At 38.2% G+C, this 25,239-nt stretch overlaps 1 protein-coding gene across 6 annotated transcripts in view; it reads left to right on the top strand.

Annotated features, from left to right (window-relative positions):
- The window catches only part of BCAS3 (BCAS3 microtubule associated cell migration factor), a 614,901-nt gene that overhangs the window by 49,806 nt on the left and 539,856 nt on the right, over positions 1 to 25,239 (top strand). For all 6 annotated transcript variants that reach the window (XM_066363166.1, XM_066363167.1, XM_066363164.1 and 3 more), the window contains exon 6: positions 8,390 to 8,471. In XM_066363166.1, the coding sequence (XP_066219263.1) occupies positions 8,390 to 8,471 (82 nt within the window). The remainder of the gene's footprint in view (positions 1 to 8,389; positions 8,472 to 25,239) is intronic.

Genomic DNA, 25,239 nt, shown 5'->3' with positions numbered 1-25,239 from the left:
CACCCTTATTTTAAAAGCCAAACTCAGATTTAGCAAATTTGTATAGTTAATAAACACAAGTCCAATTTATAAACTGTTAGAATCATTGATGTTGTTGCTATGTGATATTTGTAACTGATCATCTGGCATATTGTACATATTTGGTATTGTTGCCGCAGGCCATTATTTTTTGGGGAAAAATAATTAAAACTACCAGGGTCCCAACCTGTTGATTGCTTTTACTTGCTTAGATTTCCGAGATGGAACCAGAGCTATTACTTGTCCAGAGAACTCTGACATGAAAGATATTTTTGACTAAAAGTCAGGATGTGTTTGAGGTACACAAGAGGAATTCTTTTTCTATTCTCTTTCATTCTGGTGGTTTTGGTCTTGTAGTTCATATTTTTAGCATAGAAGTGATTCCTACATATGATGTAGCCATTTTGAAATATAGTAACTTTTAAAAACATTTTTGTTAAAGTATCAAGAAAAAGAACTACTAATCACCTGATCAGGCAGTAGTGTAGTGGATAGAGATTCAGCCTGGGACACAGAGGACCCAGGTTCGAAACCCCAAGGTTGCCAGTTTGAGAATGGGCTAACCAGCTTGAACACGGGGTTATTGCCTTGAGCCCAAAGGTCTCTGACTTGAAGCCCAAGGTTACTGGCTTGAACAAGGAGTCACTGACTCCACTGGAGTGCCCTGCCCCCATCAAGGTACATATGAGAAAGCAATCAATGAACAACTAAGGTGCCACAACAAAGAATTGATGCTTCTCATCTCTCTTCCTTCTTGTCTGTCCCAGTCTGTTCCTTTTTCTGTCTCTCTCGCTAAACAACAACAACAAACAACTACTAATCATGTTTTGTGTTTGCACTGCTAGAGTTACAGAGGAAGGAGTGATTTTTGTATGTTTCCTCTTTTTATCAGTGACTGAAATTGCTTTGTATGTTTGTATGAACTTACAAAAAAAATCAGTATTTTTTTTTACTTCAAGGGATAGCATTTTGGTATAACCAAACTATTATACCATTTGGTATAACCAAACTATTTGGTATAACCAACTATTTGTACCTTTATTGGGTGGAAAGATTGCTCATGACTGGATTTGGAATTAAAATAGAAATTTGATTAGGTACAAAAGCTCTACTTTTTTCCAGAGTTGCTGAAATGAGTTCTTGATTCTCATTCATATTCTGTATTATCATACTTACCTCTGGAAATCAAGAGTCCTTTAGGATAAATGTCTTACATCATTTGCCCAAATGGAGACTGTTTATATATTTAGTTTGAGTCAGCATTGCTTTTCCAGACTGATTTATAAATTTTGTTCACTGTGCATAATAAATTTAAATCCATATTTTTTCAGAATCAGGCAACTGTATTGGGCAAGAGACTTTAATAGTCATTCATGAAATAGTATAACTAAATTCCAGTAAGCATATAAAGTCAGCCTCCACAGTCATGAAGAAAATGCAAAGTAAAACCACAGTATGAATCCTACTGGACACCCCCCAGAATGTTTGGCACTCACTGTTGGACAGGCATAGGGCAGGCAGAAGTAACTCTTAACATTGCTGGTGGAGGTCTCAGCTGGTAAAATCTCTGTAGAAAACTATTTTATTAAAATCTACAAAGTATTCACATATTTCTAATATAGAAGCAACACCTCTAGTATATACCCAAAAGAAATGTATTCACCAAATAACATGTGCAAGAATATAGTAGTATCCTTTATGTATGACCTTATTTAAAAAATGGCAAAATCATGACACAACTATAAAATGGACACATGTCATAAATTTTATTTAACTCATTAATTAATGAGGTATTTGGCAAGCTGTTACAGTTGGTTCAAAGGATAATCTGAAAAACAGAAATAGGCACATAGTTTTTATGACAATATATTGTTATAGTTGCTCTATTTTATTATTACTTACTGTTATTCATCTCTTACTGTGCTTAATTTCTATATTAAACTTTATCATAGGTATGCATTACAGGAAAGAACGTAGTCTATATGCAGGGTTTAGTACTATTTATGGTTTTAGGCATCCACCAAAGTGTTGGAATGTATCCCCGCAGATAAGGGGGCACCATTATGTACAATGTGATTTCATTTAAATAAACTTCAAGTAAAACTTACGTATCTTGGTAGTGGTTACAGTTATTCCTGAGATAGATTTGTGACTGGGAAGGGGCGTGGAGGGATCTTATGAGTATCTGTAATGTTCTGTTTCTTGATGTCTGTGCTGGTAACAGAGGTGTATTAACTTTGAAAATTTATTAGGTTGTACATATACATATGATTGATGTATTATTTCTTTGTTATCTTTCAATTAAGTTTGCTAAAAAGAATCAATTGCAGACCACAATTCTCCATTTGATCAGTGTCTAAAAGGGTAGTTGGGGGTGTAAATATATGCTCTTATATTCTATGTCATTGTAAAGCATCATTAATATTGTCCTAGGTATTTGATTTAATTTTCTATTTTGTAGTCAGATATATCTGAATAGTTATCAGGGTTTCAGAAAGAAGTTTGGTTCTGAGGGCTAGATGACCTTCATTTGCTTCTAGAATTTTCTGAAAGCACTTATACAGCTCTCCCACAACTTTTATAGCCTTTTCTCTGGATGTATTATTGTCTCGGCTGTTATAATTTCCTTTTGCCTTAGACTGAGTTGTGAGATTCTAAACTTGTATTTTCTCCCTGTCTTTTTTGGTTTGGTATGTAATTTGCATATTTTCACCATGCGAAAGCTATTTTCTATGGTTGGAAAAGAATTTTTTTTCTACAGTGTGAACAAATCATTCTTTGTTCTCCTTATTGTGCCTCCAAACTGGTACGTCCGGTTTATGCTCCAAACAACAAAAGTCTGTCATCAGAAATTAAAATGCCAGTAAGAACAAAGGCAGAGACCCATGAAGAGCTATTGGAGAGGTTTCCTCCTCTCCTCAAGTAACTGTAGTTGCCAGGAAGGTGGGACATTGCTTGGTACTGCTTCCTTATAGTTCTGTCCTTGGATTTATTATTGTTGTTGAATTTACAGCTCCTGGTAATTCTATTCAAGATCTATGATATCCTCATCTCGGAGATTCTTTGCCATTTTCAATGAGCTCTTCTTAAGAAACCTAAAAATCACTTTGAAAGCCTTTAATAAATGTAATCAGTTTTGACACTTATTTATTTGTGAGCAAAATTACCAGTGAACATACAGTATAAAATATTAGAGGCAATTGAAAACGGCAGCTAAAGCAAAGCCTATAAGGACATATCCATCCTGTGTCCTTTCTGCATACATTTTTGTAGCACTATCTCTGTTCTGAAATAGTAGTTCAATATAGAATTTACACATGTTAGAGATTTCTCGCCTCTGGGAAGCTTCACGTTTTTGACTCACTTAGGACACTTAAGAAATTATGATTGTAACAATCTTGATTTTAACATGTTCACAACTATTTATAAATGGTGACAGAAATGTTTCCTCCTCTCTTCCTTACCTTATGGTATAATTAAGCAAAGCTTCTTGGACCTTAACTTAGAGGTAGTTTAGATCAATCCTAATGTATTTTTTTTCCCTACCTCTTTTTATACATTTAAAGAGGGATTTAGAGTAGAAGCTGGCATTTAGGTTTGCTTAGAAAGCAATTACTGCCTGACCTGTGGTGGCGCAGTGTATAAAGCATCAGCCTGGAATGATGAGGCCGCTAGTTCGAACCCTGGGCCTGCCCGGTCAAGGCACATACAGGAAGCAACTACTATGAGTTGATGCTCCTACTTCTCTCCTCTCTCTTTCTCTTCTACTCTTTCTAAAAATCAAACAAAAGAGGCCCTGGCCAGTTGGCTCAGTGGTAGAGCGTCGGCCTGGCGTGCAGAAGTCCCGGGTTCGATTCCTGGCCAGGGCACATAGGAGAAGCGCCCATTTGCTTCTCCACCCCCCCCCCTTCCTCTCTGTCTCTCTCTTCCCCTCCCGCAGCCGAGGCTCCATTGGAGCAAAGATGGCCCAGGCGCTGGGGATGGCTCCTTGGCCTCTGCCCCAGGCGCTAGAGTGGCTCTGGTCACAACAGAGCGATGCCCCGGAGGGGCAGAGCACCGCCCCCTGGTGGGCAGAGCTTCGCCCCTGGTGGGCGTGCCGGGTGGATCCCGGTCCGGCGCATGCGGGAGTCTGTCTGACTGTCTCTCCCCCGTTTCCAGCTTCAGAAAAATACAAAAAAAAAAAAAAAAAAAATCAAACAAAAGAAAAAGCCATTACTCTGAAAAGCATTGTGTGTTCAGATTTAAAAATGTTTTTCTATCTCAAAGTAAGCTCTGTGTATTAATTCAGTGATAACAAATGTTTATTATATTGTGAGTATGCCAAGACAGGTTTGTTTTACTCTTTATTATTTAATGTAATTTAGTAGAGCAGCTTAGTAAATTTTTTTTAATCTTTAGGGCTTTATTTGATAGAACCAAAAGTTAAATGATAGACCTGTGGCATATGGAAATAATAGTATAGGATACTATGATTTGTTATAGGTATAATTCTTATTTGTGATAGTGAGAAGTGTTTTTCATTACTCTAATTATAATTTCAATGCAAATTCTATTTTTTATTTCCTTGGTAATAGAAATAGTATGTGTATTGAAGAAGGAAATTATTCATTGCCCAACAGGCAATTTATTTTCAAAAAATAAATGACTTGGCACTTTGATGGAGAGAGCCAATAATGCATCTATAATATAATTGGATTGCATTAGTGATATAACTTTCAGTGAAAGTGTGCCTAAAATCAAAGAGATGGTGATTTTTAGATTTCAGAGAATGTGAATTTGCTTTGGGTGAGAGGTTGAGTAAAATAACTTTTGAAGGCTTTTCCTAAATTTTAAATTTTATTCTGTATAATAAAATATAGATTAAGGGCTGCAGCATATATTGGCCATGGTTTTCATTTACAAAATTAATGGTCACAAAATAATTTGTAGAGAGGGAAATTCTTATAGTTTGCAATGCCAAGTTTATAGCCTCTGTGTGTTTAATTGGTGATAGGTGGTGCTATTGTTGCACAGTTAGTCCAAAGAGCCAAGCATTCCTCATATTTGCATCCCAGGTACTATTAGAGGGATTTGCCATTATGGTCAATAAAAATGTTGTAATAATTTTTATAAGGAAAATGAATATGATGGCTCTTTAGGTATTACCATAATTTAGCATTTATAAGAAACAAAGATATTTATAGGTTGCAGCATTTAAATTCTGATAGAGGAGAAGATGAAGATCTAAAAAAGTAGTTAATTTAAAAGGCAGCTCTACAGATTTATAGTTTAATATTGGAAGATTTATAAGCCTTTTATTTATAATGTATACACTGTTGATATTTTAAACTGCTTGTCTGGCAGGCCTATTTAAAAGAAAATACCATCAGCATGTTTCCTCTATTGAATGTCTATTATTATTATGTCTGTTATAAGTTCTTGGGTATTTAGAACTAGTTGTATAATGTTTGCCATTTTTTTTCTTTCTGATATTACATAGCCATCAAACACTTGGCAGTTAGGAAAATGCACTGGGAACTATATTACTAAAAGTATCTGGAAAGCTTTCTTAATTCATTCAAAGTTAATCTGTTCAGTATTTAATTTAGCAGCAAACTTTCTCTTGAACCACTAACTTTGAAAAACAGTTATTTTTTTATACTTGACACATATTAGCATACTCCTTTTCCCTTTAGGATAATAGATTACTGCATTCTTTGTATCTAAGGAATAAATATGATATGACTCAATGAATGGACATTCATGCATTGTTATGTGTATAATAAAATGGTGCTGTTTAAAGATGCTTATGTATTCAAATTATTTTTTCATTAAGAGGAAGAGGGCAGAGACAGAAAGGGGGAGAGAGAGAGAAAGAGAGAGACAGAGACAGAGAGAGGAACATCAATCTGTTTCTGTATGTCCCCTGATTGAAGATTGAACTACGCTTCAGGACAGGGGTCCCCAAACTACGGCCCGCGGGCCGCATATGGCCCCCTGAGGCCAAAATTCCGGCCCCCCGCACTTCTGGAAGGGGCACCTCTTTCATTGGTGGTAAGTGGATGCATCCTGTGCTCCTGGAGTACTGTATGTGGCGGTGCGGCAAAGCGCAGGGTCGCTCACGTACAGTACTACTTCCGGTGACACAGGACGCACAAGTCACGGCTCCGGAAGCACATGATATCACTTGTTACGGCTAGCAGTGACAAATATGGAACCGGACATTGACCATCTCATTAGCCAAAAGCAGGCCCATAGTTCCCATTGAAATACTGGTCAGTTTGTTGATTTAAATTTACTTGTTCTTTATTTTAAATATTGTGTTTGTTCCCGTTTTGTTTTTTTACTTTAAAATAAGGTATGTGCAGTGTGCATAGGGATTTATTCATAGTGTTTTTTATAGTCCAGCCCTCCAATGGTCTGAGGGACAGTGAACTGGCCCCTTGTGTAAAAAGTTTGGGGACCCCTGCTTCAGGATAATGCTCTAACCAACCAAGCTATCTAGCCAAGGCTATAGATTTTCTTTTTAATTAATAGACTCTGGAAATTAAAAGTATCTTTGATGTCTTTTAGCACCTTCACCTTTTCTGTTTATAAATGCAAAGGAATAGGCTTAGGAGAGCTGGGGGAAGTGGGGAGATGTTGGCCAAAGGGTACAAAGTTTTCATGCAGTATGAATAAATCCAGAGTTCTGATGTCCAGGCATAATAACTATAGCTAATAAAACTGTATTAAAAAAAAAAAAAAACTATTGAATACTAGAAAAATGCTAAGAATTCAGGTGTTCTCATCACACAATGCAGTTAACTCTGAGGAGATGACTATGGTAATCATTTTACTGTGTATATGTATATCAAATCATCCCATTTTAATGTTTTATTATTATTATTATTATTATTATTATTATTATTATTGAGACAGAGAGAGGGATAGGGACAGACAGACAGGAACGGAGAGAGATGAGAAGCATCAATCATTAGTTTTTCGCTGCGACACCTTAGTTGTTCATTGATTGCTTTCTCATATGTGCCTTGACCGTGGGCCTTCAGCAGACCGAGTAATCCCCTGCTTGAGCCAGCGACCTTGGGTCCAAGCCAGTGAGCTTTGCTCAAACCAGATGAACCTGCGCTCAAGCTGGTGATGCTGGCGACCTCGGGGTCTCGAACCTGGGTCCTCTGCATCCCAGTCCGACGCTCTGTCCACTGTGCCACCACCCAGTCAGGCAAATCATCCCATTTTATACCTTGAATATATGTAATTTTTATTAAAATATGTTTAAGAAAGAAAAAAGAATATAAAATAGGTCATAGAGGTTAGATGATTTACTCAAGGTGGTTAACATTTAGTTACTGCAAAGCTATGACTGGTACCTATGTCATTAACATTTCACTTCAGTGTTCTTTGCAACACATTTTGCTTTTTCTCATTTACAGCATATTTGTGAAAGTTAGTACAACATTTAAGATCTGCTTTTTAAAATAACCAAGAATATCTTTTTCTTACATGGACAGCTGAACACTAATTTAAAAAAAACTTAGTTTCTTTGCTTTAAAATGAAATAATGCAGTCATGTGGGCACTGAGCTGACTTATAGTAGTTTATTAAAGATAAAAATTATAGTCTTCTAGAACAGACGATTTATTCTCCTATCCATATCAAGTGCATGCTCTTATAATTTTCTAACAATATTAATGATAGCCCTGGCCAGATAGCTCGGTTGGTTAGGGCATCCTCCGAAGCACCAAGGTTGCCCATTCGGTCAGGGCACATACAGGAGCATAGTGATGTCCTGATGCTCCTCTCTCTCTCTTTCTCTCTGTCTCTCTTCCTCTCTTGCTAAATCAATAAGTTAAAAAAATATTAATGCTGCCTGACCAGGCGGTGGCTCAATGGATGGAGCATCAGACTGGGATGCAGAGGACCCGTGTTTGAAACCCCGAGGTTGCTGGCTTGAGCGCAGGCTCATTCAGCTTGAGTATGGGTGCACCAACTTGAGTGCAGGGTCGCTGGCTTGAACCCAAAGGTTGCTGGCTTGAGGCTAAGGTCTGTGGCTTGAGCAAGAGGTCATTCGCTCTGCTGTAGCCTTCCCCACCCCCCCTACCCGGCAAGGCACATATGAAAAAGCAATCAATGAACAACTAAGGTGCCGCAAAGAAGAATCGATGCTTTTCATTTCTCTCCCTTCCTGTCTGTCTGTTCCTATCTGTCCCTCTCTCTGTAACTCTGTCACACACAAAAAAATATATATAATATATTATATATTTAATGTGTATGGTGTATATTATTATATTTCAGACAGTAAGTTATAACATTTAGGAGATCTTGTTTTCATATAATAATGTTCTGACCATTTGTTTTCATTTACTGAAACTTTTTCTGTCTTCTTATGCAGATCAGTGGGGAAGCACAGGAGCTCTTTTCTGTTCGACATGGCCCAATTCGAGCGGCTAGAATCTTGCCTGTTCCACAGTTTGGTGAGTCTAGCCCTTAAGAAGAAACAAATCATTCAGAAAGTTTCTCTTTTATTGGTCTTGGGCTAGAGACAGCAAGAATGATAACTAAAGTCTGTTTTCCTCCAAGTGTCTATAGCCCTTTTCCTCCCCCCCAAAATAAACCCTTAGTCCTGTCAGTTGAGATGGAAATAGGTAATCTTAACCAATTCAATATGGCCATTCACTTTCTGCTGTGTTTTTGATTTATCTTCATCCTCTTTGATCTTGATATAGCCTCTGACTTGGCTGGCTCTTTTCTGAAGCCGTCTTCTCTCTTGGTTTTCACGGCATCGCTCTTCCCAGGTGCCTTCCTTGCTGACTGTGCTGCTTTTGTTATGTTTCTGGTTTAGCTTTCTTCTCTGGGTATTCCCCAAGCCTCTGTTGTTCTTGTGTCTTTGCTCTTCTTAGTTATACTTACTTCCTTGGAGCACTTGTTTTTTCATCATTGTCTTGATTATAGATGAGTCTGCTGTCTGCATTTCCAGCTATGTCCAAAGTACAATTTCTGTCTTTTGAGCTTGGATCTCTGCTTTACTAATGACTACTTCTTAATGTTGTATTTAAATATCATGTTTTATTTTTATTTTTTTAGAAATCAAGTACATTTTAAAATTAAATCTGCTAGATGGATGTCTAAATAATTCCTGACTCTTGAATGATCTGAGCTTTTTAAAGGCTTTATTTTCTCAGTAACTTGTCTATGTTCACTCAGTGTTTTTGCATGTGCACTCTAAAATTCTTATTAATATTATTTGCATAACTAATAAAATCTTTTAAAATAGAGGATATTAAAATATTTTAATTCTGTTATATTTTTAATGTTTATCCAGAAGGAAAATTTTTCGTATAATACTATCTTAAGCAATTAATTTTCTAAATTGGTAAGAATGATGTTTATTAAAATTACTATGTGCATTACACACTTAGCAGGTGTGTAAATAATGCTGCGATTGATGTAGTGATTAAATCTGCCTAATTGAAATGGGAAAGGTGGATGTAGTAAGAAGACAATGTCCTGAAGTCACGTGGAGATTTTTCTCCTTGTTATTGAACTATATGGCTCATGCAGATTTCAGCTCTTTTTGTCTCTTTCTCTCCTTTGCACTCTTACTCTTGTGCTCCATTTTCTGTTGCATTTTTGTTTTGGTGAAATCTTTTGATAAGAGTGTAGAACATTATTTTCTAGAATGTTATTTGGAATAGTCAGCTTTCTTTTTGGATGGTTAGAACCAAGAACTTGATTACTAAGGGGCTGTGCTACGTCTTTGTTTCTTTTGTGTGTAATTGACAGGGGCAGATTTTCCCCCTTAATTTGTAAGTCTTTTGTTTATGTCATTTATTAATGTTGAACTTTTCTTAACTTTTACTTTGAGCAGATACTTCATGAGCAAATATAAAGCTATAAAAGTTAAAATTGCCATTAGAATTTGAGCGTGTTTGTTTTACTTTGTCTAATTAAGAAAAGATTCCTCCATTTACTATAATATGCTTACTTTAAAAAACATTAGATTTAAAATGTAATTTCACATAGCTAAATATTCTGTTATGACTTTCCAAAATTATACATGTCTCTTTTATTGTATTTGGTTAAATTTTTTAGATTTATTTTCCTCAAAATATAACTTTGGCAACTTAACACATGAGATTTATAATGGAAAAAAGAAGCACCCCTCCCCTCTTTTACCCATTTTGATTTACGTGCTCCGTTTGATGGAATAATTTTTTAATAAGTTTCCTGAAAAGGGATGTGTGGTAGATCTTGTTTGTCTGAAGATGTCTTTATTCTTCCATATTCTTCTTCTTTTTTTGCAAGAGAGAGAGACGTAGGAAGGGAAAGAGATGAGAAGCAACAGCTTGTAGTTGTGTCACTTTAGTTATTCATTGATTGCTTCTCATAAGTGCTCCAGCTGAGCAAGCGGCCCCTTGCTCAAGTTAGTGACCTTGGATTCAAGTAGTGACCTAACACTCAAGCTGATGAGTCTGCACTCAAGCTGGTGACCTTGGGGTTTTGAACCTGGGACCTCAGTATCCTAGGTTGATGCCCTATTCACTTTGCAACCACCTGTCAGGCTCTTCTCTGTTTCTTTTTCAATTAAAAATTTTTTTGACCCCGGTCAGTTGGCTCAATGGTAGAGCATCAGCATGGTTCTGGGTTCGATTCCCAGTCAGGGCACACAGGAGAAGCACCCATCTGCTTCTCCACCCTTCCCCCTCTTGCTTTTCTCTCTCTCTTTTCTTCCCACAGCCATGGCTCTATTGGAGTGAGTTGGCCCAGGGCGCTGAGGATGGCTCTGTGGCCTCTGCTTCAGGCGCTAAGAGTATCTTGGTTGCTGAGCAACAGAGCAAGGCCCCAAATGGGCAGAGCACCCCTCCAAAGGGGGCTTGCTGGGTGGATCCCGGTCAGGGTGCATGTGGGAGTCTGTCTCTGCCCCTCTCCTCTCAATAAAAAAATTTTTCCTCCCATTGATTTGAGAGAGAGAGGGAGAGGGGAAGAGAGAGAGAAAGAGAGAGAAAGAAAAAATTCATTGTTCCACTTAGTTGTTCCACTTAGTTAAAATACTCATTGCTTGCCCTTATATGCGCCCTGACCAGGGATTGAACCTATAGCCTTGGTGCACTGGGACGATGCTCTATTCCTTGAGCTAACTGCCCAGGGTCTTCCATATATGATTGATAGTTGGGCTGGGCAACAAATACTTGTTTGTAAATAATGTTACTTCAGAATTTTGAAGGCATTGATCCAGTGTTATAGTTGAAGAGACTGAAGCCATTTTGATAACTTTTTCTTTTTTCTTTTTCCATTTTTCTGAAGCTGGAAACGGGGAGAGACAGTCAGACAGACTCCCGCATGCGCCCGACCGGGATCCACCCGGCACGCCCACCAGGGGCGAAGCTCTGCCCACCAGGGGGCGATGCTCTGCCCATCCTGGGCGTCGCCATGTTGCGACCAGAGCCACTCTAGCGCCTGAGGCAGAGGCCACAGAGCCATGCCCAGCGCCCGGGCCATCTTTGCTCCAATGGAGCCTTGGCTGCGGGAGGGGAAGAGAGAGACAGAGAGGAAAGCGCAGCGGAGGGGTGGAGAAGCAAATGGGCGCTTCTCCTGTGTGCCCTGGCCGGGAATCCAACCGGGTCCTCTGCACGCTAGGCCGACGCTCTACCGCTGAGCAAACCGGCCAGGGCTACCTTTTTCTTTTTGACAGAGACAGAGAGAGGGACAGACTGACAGGAAGGGATAGAGGTGAGAAGCATCAATTCTTCGTTGCAGTGCCTTAGTTGTTCATTGATTGCTTTCTCATATGTGCCTTGAAGAGGGTAGCCCTTCAAGCCAGCGACCTTAGGCTTCAAGCCAGCAACCATGAGGTCATGTCTGTGATCCTTCACTCAAGCCAGTGACCCCGCGCTCAAGCCGGCAACTTCTGGGTTTCGAACCTGGGTCCTCTGCATCCCAGTCTCTATCCACTGCGCTGCTGCCTGGTCAGATGATACGTTTTTCTTTATATATGGCTTGTTTTTCTCTCTGGCATCCAGTAAACTGTTGGTCCCCCCCTGCAGTGTTCTGAAACTTAGCATTTTTGTCTCTTGATTCATATATTGTCCTGGGTCCCTTTTTATTCCTTTTTTTTTTTTTTTGTATTTTTCTGAAGCTGGAAATGGGGAGAGACAGTCAGACAGACTCCTGCATGCACCCGACCGGGATCCACCTGGCACGCCCACCAGGGGCGATGCTCTGCCCACCAGGGGGCGATGCTCTGCCCATCCTGGGCGTCGCCATATTGCGACCAGAGCCACTCTAGCGCCTGAGGCAGAGGCCACAGAGCCATCCCCAGTGCCTGGGCCATCTTTGCTCCAATGGAGCCTCGGCTGCGGGAGGGGAAGAGAGAGACAGAGAGGAAGGAGAGGGGGAGGGGTGGAGAAGCAGATGGGCGCTTCTCCTATGTGCCCTGGCCGGGAATCGAACCCAGGTCCCCCGCACGCCAGGCCGACGCTCTACCGCTGAGCCAACCGGCCAGGGCTGTCCTGGGTCCCTTTAATGTGGAAATGTAAATACTATATATAATTTTGAGAAAAATTTCTTAAATTGTGTTTTGATAATTTCTTTTCCTAAGTTTTGTTGTTGTTGTTGTTCTCTATTTCTGGTATGTATATTACTTGGCTATTAGAACCCCTAGAATGATTAATTAAAAAGCAATTTGTTCCCTGTTCTTTTGGGGAAATTGTCTCAATGTGGATTACTATTCTATTAAATAAATCTATTTTGATGTCACGTTTTTCTTTTTTCTTTTTTGGCTCCTCTTTTCACACCCAAAAATTCTCTCCCTCTTTTCTTCTTTTTCCCTCTCCCTCCTTCCTTTTCTTTTTTTCTTGGTGTAGTTTACATATAAATATTACCAAATAGAATCCAGTGATAGATAAAAGGAATTATATGTCAGGACCAAGTAACAGATATTCTGGAGACTATAACATTGGTTAACATTTGAAAATCAATCAGTGTAATTAACCATATAAATAGAATGAAGAAGAAAACCTCTATGAAGTGGAGAAAACCATTGACAAAATTTAATAGACATTCATTATTAAAAAAATTTTTTTTTCATCAAATTAGGGATAGAAGCAGTGTCAGTATGATGAAGATTATCTCTAAAAAAATCTAAAGCCAACATCATACTTAATAGTGATATATTAAATACTTTCCTGCTGAGTTTGGGATGGCTTCTATCACAACTTCTATTTACCAAAGAATGCAGGCTCCTGTTATTACAATAAGGCAAGAAATAGAAATAATAGGTGTAAGTAATACAAATAAAGATGTAAAGTTGTCTTTGTGTATAGAAAATATGAAGGAACATATAAACTATTTGAATTAATAAGTTAATTTAGCTGAGCTGCTGCATAACAAGTTCCTTAGCTCTTTTGTGAACATTTCCTCACTGTGTCTTTTTCCATCATGATTTTCAGACATCCTTAACCGTTTTTCCCTTTCTACTTCTTCCTTGCCTGACAGCACTCCTTTGTGATGCTTGTGCTGAACTACTTTCATTTCCTCTAATCATCCTTCCTTTTTTTTTCAGGCCTTTTCATTTGCTGTTTTGTCTTCCCGAATACTTGTGTCCTTCTGACCCTTCTTGCTCCTTATCCAGTGTCAGTAGTATGTGCTCACATAAGACTTAGTATTTTGTTTCTTATTCTTTTTAAAACATTTTAGTTGCTCATTTGCCTTTTACTAGATTTGTAGACTGTTTTCATATCTTTAGTGCCTCACAGAGTATTGGTTAATACAAGGTGGTAATGAATATTTATTGAATGTTGCAGTGTGATATAACCTTTTGAAAATTAGTACCTAGAAGAAAAGCAAGTTATTGTCCTGTAGGCGTTACTGTGGGAAGTTTGTACACTAAGTAATAATGAAAAACTGGAGTGACCAGGTGATGGTGCAATGGATAGAGCGTCGGCCTGGGACATAGAAGACCTAGGTTTGAAATCCCAAGGTCGCCGGCTTGAGCACAGGCTCACCAGCTTGAGAACTGCAGGGTCACTGGTTTGAACATGGGATCATAGACATGACCCCATGGTCACTGGGTTGAGCCTAAAAGTCGCTAGCTTGAACCCAAGGTCACTGGCTTGAGCAGGGAGTCACTCTGTCTGTTGTAACCCCCCCCATCAAGGCACATATGAGAAAACAACCAATGAACAACTAAGGTGCTGCAACAAAGAACTGATGCTTCTCATCTCTCTCCCTTTCTGTCTTTCTTTTCCTATCTGTCCCTCTCTCAATCTCTCGCTAAAAAATAAATTAAAAATAAAAGTGAAAAACGGAAGGATTTGTATGTTCTTGTATTCCACAGAAGGGCATTATTGTATTAAATGGGCATTTATTTATATCAACAAAGTTTGCACTTCTCTGCTTCTTCATGGTCACTTTCTTAATGAACCTAGACCTGCGTTAGATTTTTTTAGTACAGTGATCCAAAAAGCTATGCCTGGTCATTTGGTATTATTTTATTAGATAAAAACTGCTATCTTTTGAATGTTTCTAGAACCTAATTTCAAGTAAATTCTTATTTACTACTCTCAGTAGCCATTGTAGTTTTCAGTATCCCAGTACCTCACCTGTGAAATATATCACTATGTATGTTGTAATATACAAGTTATAATTTTTTTTTTTACAAGTTATAATTTTTATGTGGTTGTAGACTTTGCGCTAATAATGGTAATTTCCAAGGAGTGGGATCAGAGGAAACTTTCACTTTACCATGTTTTTAATTTTTTAAAAATACAGACCATGTAATTTTAACTAAAGTAGCCAATATAAAAATTCAGGAAATACTGAAATGTTGAAAGGGAAATTCAGTTGATTTTCTGCTAGCAGAGATAAACCCAGGTTACCGTATTCCTTTTCTTCCTGCCCCCAGCTACTGAGCATTAGTAATAGCTTAGGGCAGCAATTTTCAGTTGGTGTGCTGCAAGGATTTTTAAAATGTGCAATATTTGATTATTTAGTCAGGGGTACTGACCTCTTTCCCCTTAGATTGTCAAGTAAAAAAAAGGACAAAAGTCAACACAACAATAGCCATGTGCTATGAATGAGTCAAAATACCTAGTTTTGTTGTTGTTGTTGTTAGATTGGCAAAATATATTTTTTTTTGGTGTGCCACAGAATTTTTGTTATTTGTGTGATGTGAGATGAAAAAGGATGAAAATCTCTGGCTTAGGGTATATATTTCCAGATTTTTTCCCCTTTCTTTTTCTACCTAATTATGCACACATTTGTTGGTTCTTTTTTTCTTTGTTTCTTCTTTTCCTAGTGAGAGGAGGGGAGAGAGAAAGACTCCCACCTATACCCGAATGGGATCCACCCAGCAACCCCTGTCTGGGGCTGATGTTCTGCCCATCTGGGGCCATGCTTGCAACTGAGCTATTTTTTGCGCCTGAGGCGTGGGCTCCATGGAGCCATCCTCAGAGCCTGAGGCCAATGCACTCACAATTAAGCCATGGCTTTGGATGGGAAGAGAGAGAGAAGGGAGAGGGGGAAGGGTGGAGAAGCAGATGAGCACTTCTTCTGTGTGCCCAGACTGGGAATTGAACCTGGGACACCCACACACCAGGCCGACACTCTACCACTGAGCCAGCCGGGCAGGACCCTTTTTTTTTTTTTTTTTTTAAGTGAGAGCGGGGGGAGATAGTGAGACAGATGAGACACTCTCTCATGTGCCCTGACCAGGGCTGATGCTTGAATTAATGCCCCGGGAGCAACGTTCAAACCATTTGAGCCACTGGTAGCAGGAGGGGAAGAAGGAAGTAAGGGGAGAGAAGCAGATGGTCGTTTTTCTTGTGTGTCCTGACCAGGAATTGGAACCAGGACATCCATACTCTGGGTTAACACTATCCATTGAACTAACTGGTCAGTGCCAGTAGATTCTTGTATGTGCCCTGAGAAGGATGGATCCTGCAACTTTGGTGTGTCCAAATGACGCTCTAAGTGAGCTGCCCGGCCAGTGCTGCTTACTTTTCAGACTTGCTTGAAATTAACTTGAATGTCCAGGGCCTGATTAAATTCTTTACATATATTAACATGCATTGACTCATGGATGTGTATGTGCATCCCTATGTAGGTTTTTTATAACTGTTCATATTGTGAATATCTTTCTATTTCAGAACTTATACATTTCTTTCATCATGGCTAAGAATTATGTAATATTTATATTACTTTTAACTTTTCCCCATAACATGTTATGTTATTGGTATATGCTTCTATAGATATACATTAAAAGTATACAAAGGATTATTTTCTTAGGTTAACTTGTAGAAGGGGAATTGTTTCCTCAAAGAATACGTACATGTAAAATTGCTTCTCAGAGATTATATTAACATCTGTACATGAGAATTCCTTTTTTCCCAATTCTTTTCTTTACTGGCTGTTGTAAGTCTTTTTAGTCTTTGCCTATCTAATGGAGGAAAATCCTCTTTATTTGTAAATTTTTGGTCTTTGAGTGCTAAGGAGAGTGGAAAAATCTTCATAGTTTGCCCATTTATTCCAGTTAATACCGTGCTTGTTTGTACTCTTTCCCTATTGATTTGAGTTTTTTACTAGATTATTAGTGAAAAATTATTACATATATGTGTCTCATGTACTTAATATGTAGTTTGCCATTTGTCTTGTTAATTGGTGAAATCTTACAGTTTCTTATGTAATATCTTAGTTTATTTAAACATTTTAAAAAATATTTACTTATTAATTTTTAAAGAGAGACAGGAGAGAGAGAAAGGAGGGGAGGAGTTGCTTCTTATATGTGCCTTGACCAGGGAAGTCTGGGGTTTCAGGTTGAGGCTTTTTCCATTGCACCACCACAGGTCAGGCTGTGATAGCTTAGTTTAAAGAAAAATATGCAAAGAAAATCTGCATATTTTATCATATTTTATTTTAAACGATGACTTTCCTTGGAAGTTGAATTAAAATTTTTTCTTTCTAGTACTTGTTTTTTTTTTACTATTACGTTTCTTTCTTTCTTTCTTTTTTTTTTTTTTTTACAGAGACAGAAGAGAGAGTCAGAGAGAGGGATAGACAGGGACCAGACAGACAGGAACGGAGAGAGATGAGAAGCATCAATTGTCAGTTTTTCATTGTGACACCTTAGTTCAATTTTTTTTTTCAGGGACAGAGAGAGAGTCAGAGAGGGGGATAGACAGGGACAGACAGACCAGAACGGAGAGAGATGAGAAGCTTCAATCATCAGTTTTTTGTTGCAACACCTTAGTTGTTCATTGATTGCTTTCTCATATGTGCCTTGACCGAGGGCCTTCAGCAGACCGAGTAACCCCTTGCTCGAGCCAGTGACCTTGGGTCCAAGCTGGTGAGCTTTGCTCAAACCAGACAAGCCCGTACTCGAGCTGGCGACCTCGGGGTCCCGAACCTGGGTCCTCCGCATCTCAGTCCGACGCTCTATCCACTGCGCCACCGCCTGGTCAGGCTACTATTACATTTCTTGATTGTTCATTTCCAATCTCCTGTTTTCAGGGCTTTTTTTTTTTTTTTTTTGAAATTTAGCTTTGATTATGGTCCTCATATCATAATGTGTTTCTTTGGAATTACAGGAGCAGTGCATTCTATACAGTACCTTCATAATATATGGAATATGAGTAGTGCCTCAGAGTGAATTTATTCAATATTTTCTTTTCTTTTTTAAAATTTATTTTATTGATTTTAGAGAAACAGGAAAGGAGAGAGAGAGAGAGAAACAGAGACAGAAACGTTGATTGGTTTCTGTATGTGCCCTGACCAGGGCTGGAACTGGCAACCAAAGCGTATTGGGATGACGTTCCAAGCAACCAGGCCATCCGGTTAGAGCCTACTCAGTATTTTATGAAAGAGAAACTGGAAGTATATTTTGGTGTAAAGTATTTTTCAAAATCATTTGTTGGTGACCAAATGGGTAACACTGTTTTTGACTCTAATAGAGCTTATATCTATAACTCTATTAGTAATGATATTAGGCATGTGCTTATGGAGAAGGGTGATCATTTTAGCCTTGAACCTCAATTTGATTTTTGAGAAATGCTGATTCAACCATATTTGTTATCCTTAGGAGTCCAAAGTACTGAATACCTGAACTTTTTTCATATAAAAACATTTTAGAATAAATTCCTTTTTAAATTGAATATATTGGAGTAACACTAGTTAACAGAATTATACGGGTTTCAGGTGCCCAGTTCTACAACACATCACTGTATACACTGCATTGTGTGTTTACCCACCCAAGTCTAGAGTAAATTCTTATAAGTGAGGGCCTTTATTCTGAGAATAGGTGGCTTCTTTGGAGATACAAGGTCTGTGAGCCGTATTTCTGGTACTCATCCAAAATACTGGGTAGCCAGTTTGGCTTATTTCTTATAGATTATTTCATTGTGACTCACTACTCAATAGGTACTATTATTTTTTGTTCTGTTATGCAAGGAATTTGAAATTTCACATCTCAAAATACTAAAAGGTTTTTAATAAGATCCAATCCAGTTTTCCCTACTGGAGTAAAAATGCTAAGTAATTTCTGAAGCTTGTAATATTGTAAATAGCCCAGCCATGCAATCAGAAATACCAATTGTTACAGGGTTTTTTTTTTTTTTTTTTTTTTTTTTGTATTTTTCCGAAGCTGGAAATGGGGAGAAACAGTCAGACAGACTCCCGCATGCGCCCGACCGGGATCCACCCGGCATGCCCACCAGGGGCAACGCTCTGCCCACCAGGGGGCGATGCTCTGCCCCTCCGGGGCATCGCCCTGCCGTGACCAGAGCCACTCTAGCGCCTGGGGCAGAGGCCAAGGAGCCATCCCCAGCGCCCGGGCCATCCCTGCTCCAATGGAGCCTTGGCTGCGGGAGGGGAAGAGAGAGACAGAGAGGAAGGGGGGGGGGGTGGAGAAGCAAATGGGCGCTTCTCCTATGTGCCCTGGCCGGGAATCGAACCCGGGTCCCCCGCACGCCAGGCCGACGCTCTACCGCTGAGCCAACCGGCCAGGGCCTGTTACAGGTTTTTAATACTATGAATGACTGAAGTTATTTTTGTACAAACATGAGCAGAACAAACTTATAGTTGTTAAACTTTTTATCATTTGCTTATTGTAAATTTTCAGATAGGTGTTGAGTTTTCATTATTTCTCTTTAGGTGCATCTGTCTAATTCATCCTTTTCAAACAACTTAAATGTGGTTTTTATCATGTTCAAGGAAGAGATGTTTGATTTATTCAGCTATTTGAACTCAGAAATTTTGATTAACTTGTCCAGAAGGTTTGCCGTAAATTTTTTTCCTGTAAAATTTTAATGACTATGGTTAAACAAGTAAATCCTATAAATACACTTACGCACGCAGTCTGTTCAGCCTAAACACTAGCAACCTTCCAAAAGTAGGCCAACTGACATTTGCTTACAGTCATCACCAGTATTTTGCAAAGAGGGAACAGGCTTATTGACATTTTAAATGGCCAAACTATGAGATTTAGGCTTCTGTAATGTTTTCTGCTCTAATTACTCCTCAGTTTGCCTTGTTTATTTTTTTCATAACACATAATCTTTATCATTGGGGTCTTTGCAACTTGGGATAATTTAGGTTTTTACAAAATTTGGCTAAGCCTTATGACTTAGATAAATCATAAATGAGAAACATATGTTCTGTTGATTCTAAGTTTTTTTAATGTTTTTGGTCAGAGAAATAGTGTTTCTCGGGGAGAATGTTTTAGAAGTGCTGCCTTTTTTTTTTTTTTTAAGTTTTTTTTTTTTTTAGTTTTTGTGATGTCATGGTGTTAAATATGAGAAATTGATCAAAGAGCATTCTCTGTTTATACCTACATATTTGAAGTTTGTAATTAGGGTCTTTTCTTATGAGGGCCATAGTGAGAAGGAAGTATACTGAACAAAAATGAGAGGATGTAAATTTGTAAATCAAGTAAATAATAATGCTTGATATTTTTCACATGAATGCTAGATTGATTATACATTATCACCACTTCATCATTATTCAGGTGAGTACCATTCCTCTATTTCACTGTTGTGGTGACTTAAAGCTCAAAGAGGTTAGGTGACTGGCATAAAGACACATGGGTGACAAATGGTGGAGTTGGAATTTGAACTTTAATGCTTGCCTCTAAATCACTTAGTCCTGTATCTCTGTATTTGATTTTTCCAATATTATGGGGAAATACTTTTACCCAATCTAGGTGTTTTAGGCTATGTCTCTGCAGAAAATAAACAGTTGTATATTCATTGAAATATATAAAGAGTAGCTCTTTTTCTCCATCTTCTCTTCCATTTTGAGGGCCTAAAATACTTCCAGTTGCCCTAGTGTTTTCATTGTACTTGGAGTCCTTGGTTGTTTAGTCTTAAAAGTGAAGAGCACTAAAAGTAGTCAATATTGGGGACCAGTATACTATAGGAAAGCCATTATCTTACCTAACTACGTTTTAAATTTTAAGCTGTCAGGGAAAGGTATGTCACAGAGACAGCTTCAGTCTATTCAAGTTACATTCACCCTAAATTAAATCAGCCCTCTAAAAGAAATGTTGCTTCCCTTTTATAGGACACTGTATAAACTATTAAGAGTAGTACTTCAAAAGGGTTAGTGACTGATATCTCGAATCAGATAAAAACAAAGGTGTAACATGAAGCAACTAAATTACATGTGAGCTTAATGATTGTGACCCAAATAAACAGACTTGTAATGGAGATGCCGATTATTATCGGTACAGTTTAAATGCCTTTTGCCGCAGAACTGTAAAAAAAAAATGCGGGTGTCTTAGTGAATTGGACAAGCTGTGGTCTTGGAAATCTGTGTTCATTTATCCTAGCACATTTGTAAGTGTAAAAGGGAAAACTCCTTATTTTCTTCATTTTTATTTTTTATTAAATTTACTAGGGTGACATTGGTTAATAAAAATTATTCAGGTTTCATAAAACTAGTTATTTTCTAAATCATAGTTATTTTAAGTAAGTCTTTTAAAAACAGTTTTATCGAGAAGTAATTTTTTACACCATGAAACTCATTAATTTAAGTATATAATTTGATAGGTTTTGCCAGATGGGTATAGTTATGTAAAGACTACTACAATCAAAATAGAAAGCCTTTCTATCACTGTAACAAGTTACCCTGACCTGTGGTGGCGCAGTGGATAAAGCGTCAACCTGGAACACTGAGGTTGCTAGTTCAAAACCCTGGGCTTGCCTGGTCAAGGTACATATGGGAGTTGATGCTTCCTGCTCCTCCTCCCCTCCCTTTTCTCTCTCTCTGTCTCTCCTCTCTAAAATGAATAAATAAATAAATATAAAAATAAATTAAAAAAAAACAAGTCTCCTTGCCTGCCTCAATGGCTATAACAAAAAGATAACTGTTGGTGAGGATATGGACTAATTGGAATTATCATACATGAGTTATGAAAATATAATATAGAACAGCCAACTGGACAACAGCTTGGCAGTTCCTTAAGATGTTAACCATGAGCAGCTGTAGGTTCACAGCAAAATTAAGCAGAAGGTACAGAGATTTCCTTTATATACCCTTCTACCCCTAGACATGCAGCTCTTTCCCATTATCAGCATCCTCTCACAAGACAGTACATTCAGGCTTTTCAAAAGCAAACATTTCTAATTATCAGAAGTTTTTAATGTTAATTTTTTATTCATTTTTAATTTCCAAGTTGCAGCTTTTTTTCTTTTATAGTTTGTGGGGTTTTTGTTTTTGTTTTTAGAGAGAGAGGGAGAAAGAGACTAGGACAAACAGGGACAGACAGGAAGGGAGAGAGATGAGAAGCACCAACTCAGAGTTGTGACACTGTAGTTGTTCATTGATTGATTTCTCATATGTGCTTTGAGTGGGGGACTCCCGCCGAGCCAGTGACCCCAAGACAGAAACCTTTGGGCTCAAGCCAGTGACCATGGGGTAATGTCTATGACCCCATAATCAAGTTGGTGACCTTGCCCTCAAGCTGGATGAGGCCATGCTCAAGCCAGTCACCTTGGGGTTTTGAACCTGGGTCCTCAGTGTCCCAGGTTGATGTTCTATCCTCTGAACCACCTCCTGGTCAGGCCGTTTTTCTTTTTTTATTAAACACATTTTTTCCCCTCTTTTTTCATTAAACATTTTAAAGATTTCTTTGTGATTTTTGTCATTGACCCATGGATTATTTTAAAGGGTTTTATTTTTAATTTTGAGAAATTTTTCTGATATCTTTTCTTTACCACTTTCTAATTTAATCCCATTGTCATCAGAAGACAGTTTATATGAATCTAATTCTGTTAAGTGTTTTGAGAATTGTTTTATGGGCCAGAATATGGTCTATCTTGTTGCATTCTTCTGTATTCATATGGTTTATGAAATCCCTGGTAATAATATTTCTTGATCTGCAGCCCACTTTTTCTGTTACGCAGGGTGAGGCAAAAGTAGGTTTCCAATTGTTTATATGGAAAATAATACAGTAATTAATAAATAATAATATAAGAATAAACTTTTGTGTAATTAAAATGTAAACCTACTTTTGCCAAACTGTATATAAGTGATACAGACCCTCCTGCTTTCTTTCGACTGGTGTTGGCATGATATATCTTTTGTGATCTTTTTACTCTGAACCTTTAGTTTTCTTAATGTGTAAAATGCATTTCTTGCAAGCACCATATAATTGAGTCTTGTTTTTTTAATATAATATTTCACTTTTACTTGTGTTTTTAGACCATTTACATTTAATATAAATATATGCATTGAGAACTGATTTAAGTAACTATTTTACCATTTTCTGTTTTTCCTATGTTTACATTGTTACCTTTCTCTAATTTTTCTGCCTTTTTGACTATTTTTATGATTCCACTTAATCTCCTTTATTGTGTCTGCTAACGATGTTTCTTTGTTTTGTGTTTAGTGGTTCTTTAGGTTTTACAGTATATATCTTCCATTACAACCTACCTTTAAGTGATATTATATTATTTCAGAGTTTGTATAAGACTTTTAAAACACTTTCAACAGTAGAAAATACAGCTTGATTTAAAAATGGCCAAAGGACTTGAATAGACAATTTTCCAAAGAAGATATTAAAATGGCCCATAAGTACATGAAAAGATGCTCAACATCATCATTAGAGAAATGCAGATCAAAACCGTGATGAGCCCTGGCCAGTTGGCTCAGCGGTAGAGCGTCGGCCTAGCGTGCGGAGGACCCGGGTTCCATTCCCGGCCAGGGCACACAGGAGAAGCGCCCATTTGCTTCTCCACCCCTCCGCCGCGCTTTCCTCTCTGTCTCTCTCGTCCCCTCCCGCAGCCAAGGCTCCATTGGAGCAAAGATGGCCCGGGCGCTGGGGATGGCTCTGTGGCCTCTGCCCCAGGCGCTAGAGTGGCTCTGGTCGCAACATGGCGACGCCCAGGATGGGCAGAGCATCGCCCCCTGGTGGGCAGAGCGTCGCCCCTGGTGGGCGTGCCGGGTGGATCCCGGTCGGGTGCATGCGGGAGTCTGTCTGACTGTCTCTCCCTGTTTCCAGCTTCAGAAAAATGAAAAAAAAAAAAAAAAAAAACCGTGATGATATACCACTTTACATGGACTAGGATGGATATCATCAGAAGAATAGAAAATAATGTTGGTGAGGATATGGGAAAAATTCGAACCCATGTGATTTCCTGGTGGGAATATAAAATACTGTAGCTGCTCTGGATTTTCAAAAATAGTGGATTTATGAAAAAAAATTTTAGTCTTTTTTATTTTTAATTTTTAAAAGACTTTTAAATTTTTTTATTTATTCATTTTTAGAGAGGAGAGAGAAAGTGAGGGAGGGAGGGAGAGAGAGAGAAAGAAAGAAGGGGAGAGGAGCAGGAAACATTAACTTCCATATGTGCCTTGACCAGGCAGGCCCAGGGTTTCAAACTGGCAACCTCAGTGTTTCCAGGTTGATGCGTTGAAAATGTTTTGTTATTTATTCAGACACTTTATACACATACATATTAAAAATAGGCTATATTTTTTAGAGCAATTTTAGGTTCACAAAAAAATTAAGTGAAAAATAAGAGTCCCCAAATATTTTCTGAAATGATAGTTGCTATTTCTCTACACATTCTTGCCAGCGTTCTTGCTGTTATCAGTGTTCTAGATTTAGGCCATTCCACTAGCTAAGCAATTTTCAACCAGGGTGCAGCAAGAATTTTTAAAACATGCAATACCTGACTCTTAGGGGCACTGACCTTTTTCCCCTTAGATTATCCAAAAATAAATAAATAAATAAATAAAGTCAACAGCAAACACAAGAATAGTCACCCAGTGTGAAAGAATAAAAAATTATGTCTATTGTCAGGTTGGCAAATATTATTTTTGGTGGGCTACAGAATTTTAGTACTTAGTTTATGCAAGCCATGAGATGAAAAAGATTGAAAATCGCTGTAATAGCTGTGTAATGGTATGCCACTGTTTGTTTTTTATGATATGGAGTATCTTTTCATGTGCTTATTTGTCATCTGTATATCTTCTTGTGAAGGTCTGTCAAAGTCTTCCCAGGTTCTTTTTGTTTATTTTCTTACTGTTAAGTTTTTGTTTGTTTGAGAGAGTGGGAGGGAAATGAGAAGCCATCAACTGGTCGTTGTGTCACTTTAGTTGTTCATTGATTGCTTCTCATTTGTGCCTTGCTCAAGCCAGCGACCTTGGGCTTCAAGCTAGCGACCTTTGGCTTCAAGCCAGTGACCCCTGCATCATGTTGATGATACCATGCTCAAGCTGGTGACCCTGCACTCAAGCAGGTGACCTGGGGGTTTTGACCTGGGACCTCAGCATCCCAGGTCGACATTTTATTCACTGTGCCATCATCAGTCAGGCCGTTAATGTTGAGTTTTATGTGTTCTTTAGATACCAGTTCTTTATGATATCTCTATCTATCTATCTATCTATCTATATGATATAATTTTTACCAATCTCGGCTTGTTTTATTCTCTTTCTCTCTTTTTTCCTTTTTATTGAATTTATTGGGGTGACACTGGTTAACAAAATTATACTGGTTTTAGATGCACAGTTCTACAACACATCATCTGTACACTGTATTGTGTTCACCACCCCAGTTACCTTGTTCTCTTGACAGTGCCTATCACAGTACATATTCCATTTTTTTTTTTCACTTCTTTACATATATTTTAGTCCATTTGCTGCTGCTTCACAACTTATTAATGTTCTGTTCATTTTATTTATTTACTTATTTATTTTCTTTTTCCAAGTTGAGAGGAGGGGAGATAGAGAGACAGACTCCCGCATGTG

The sequence above is a fragment of the Saccopteryx leptura genome, chromosome 2 (assembly GCF_036850995.1).
Source record: "Saccopteryx leptura isolate mSacLep1 chromosome 2, mSacLep1_pri_phased_curated, whole genome shotgun sequence".
Lineage (NCBI taxonomy): Eukaryota > Metazoa > Chordata > Mammalia > Chiroptera > Emballonuridae > Saccopteryx > Saccopteryx leptura.
This window is presented reverse-complemented; position numbering and strand designations above follow the sequence as displayed.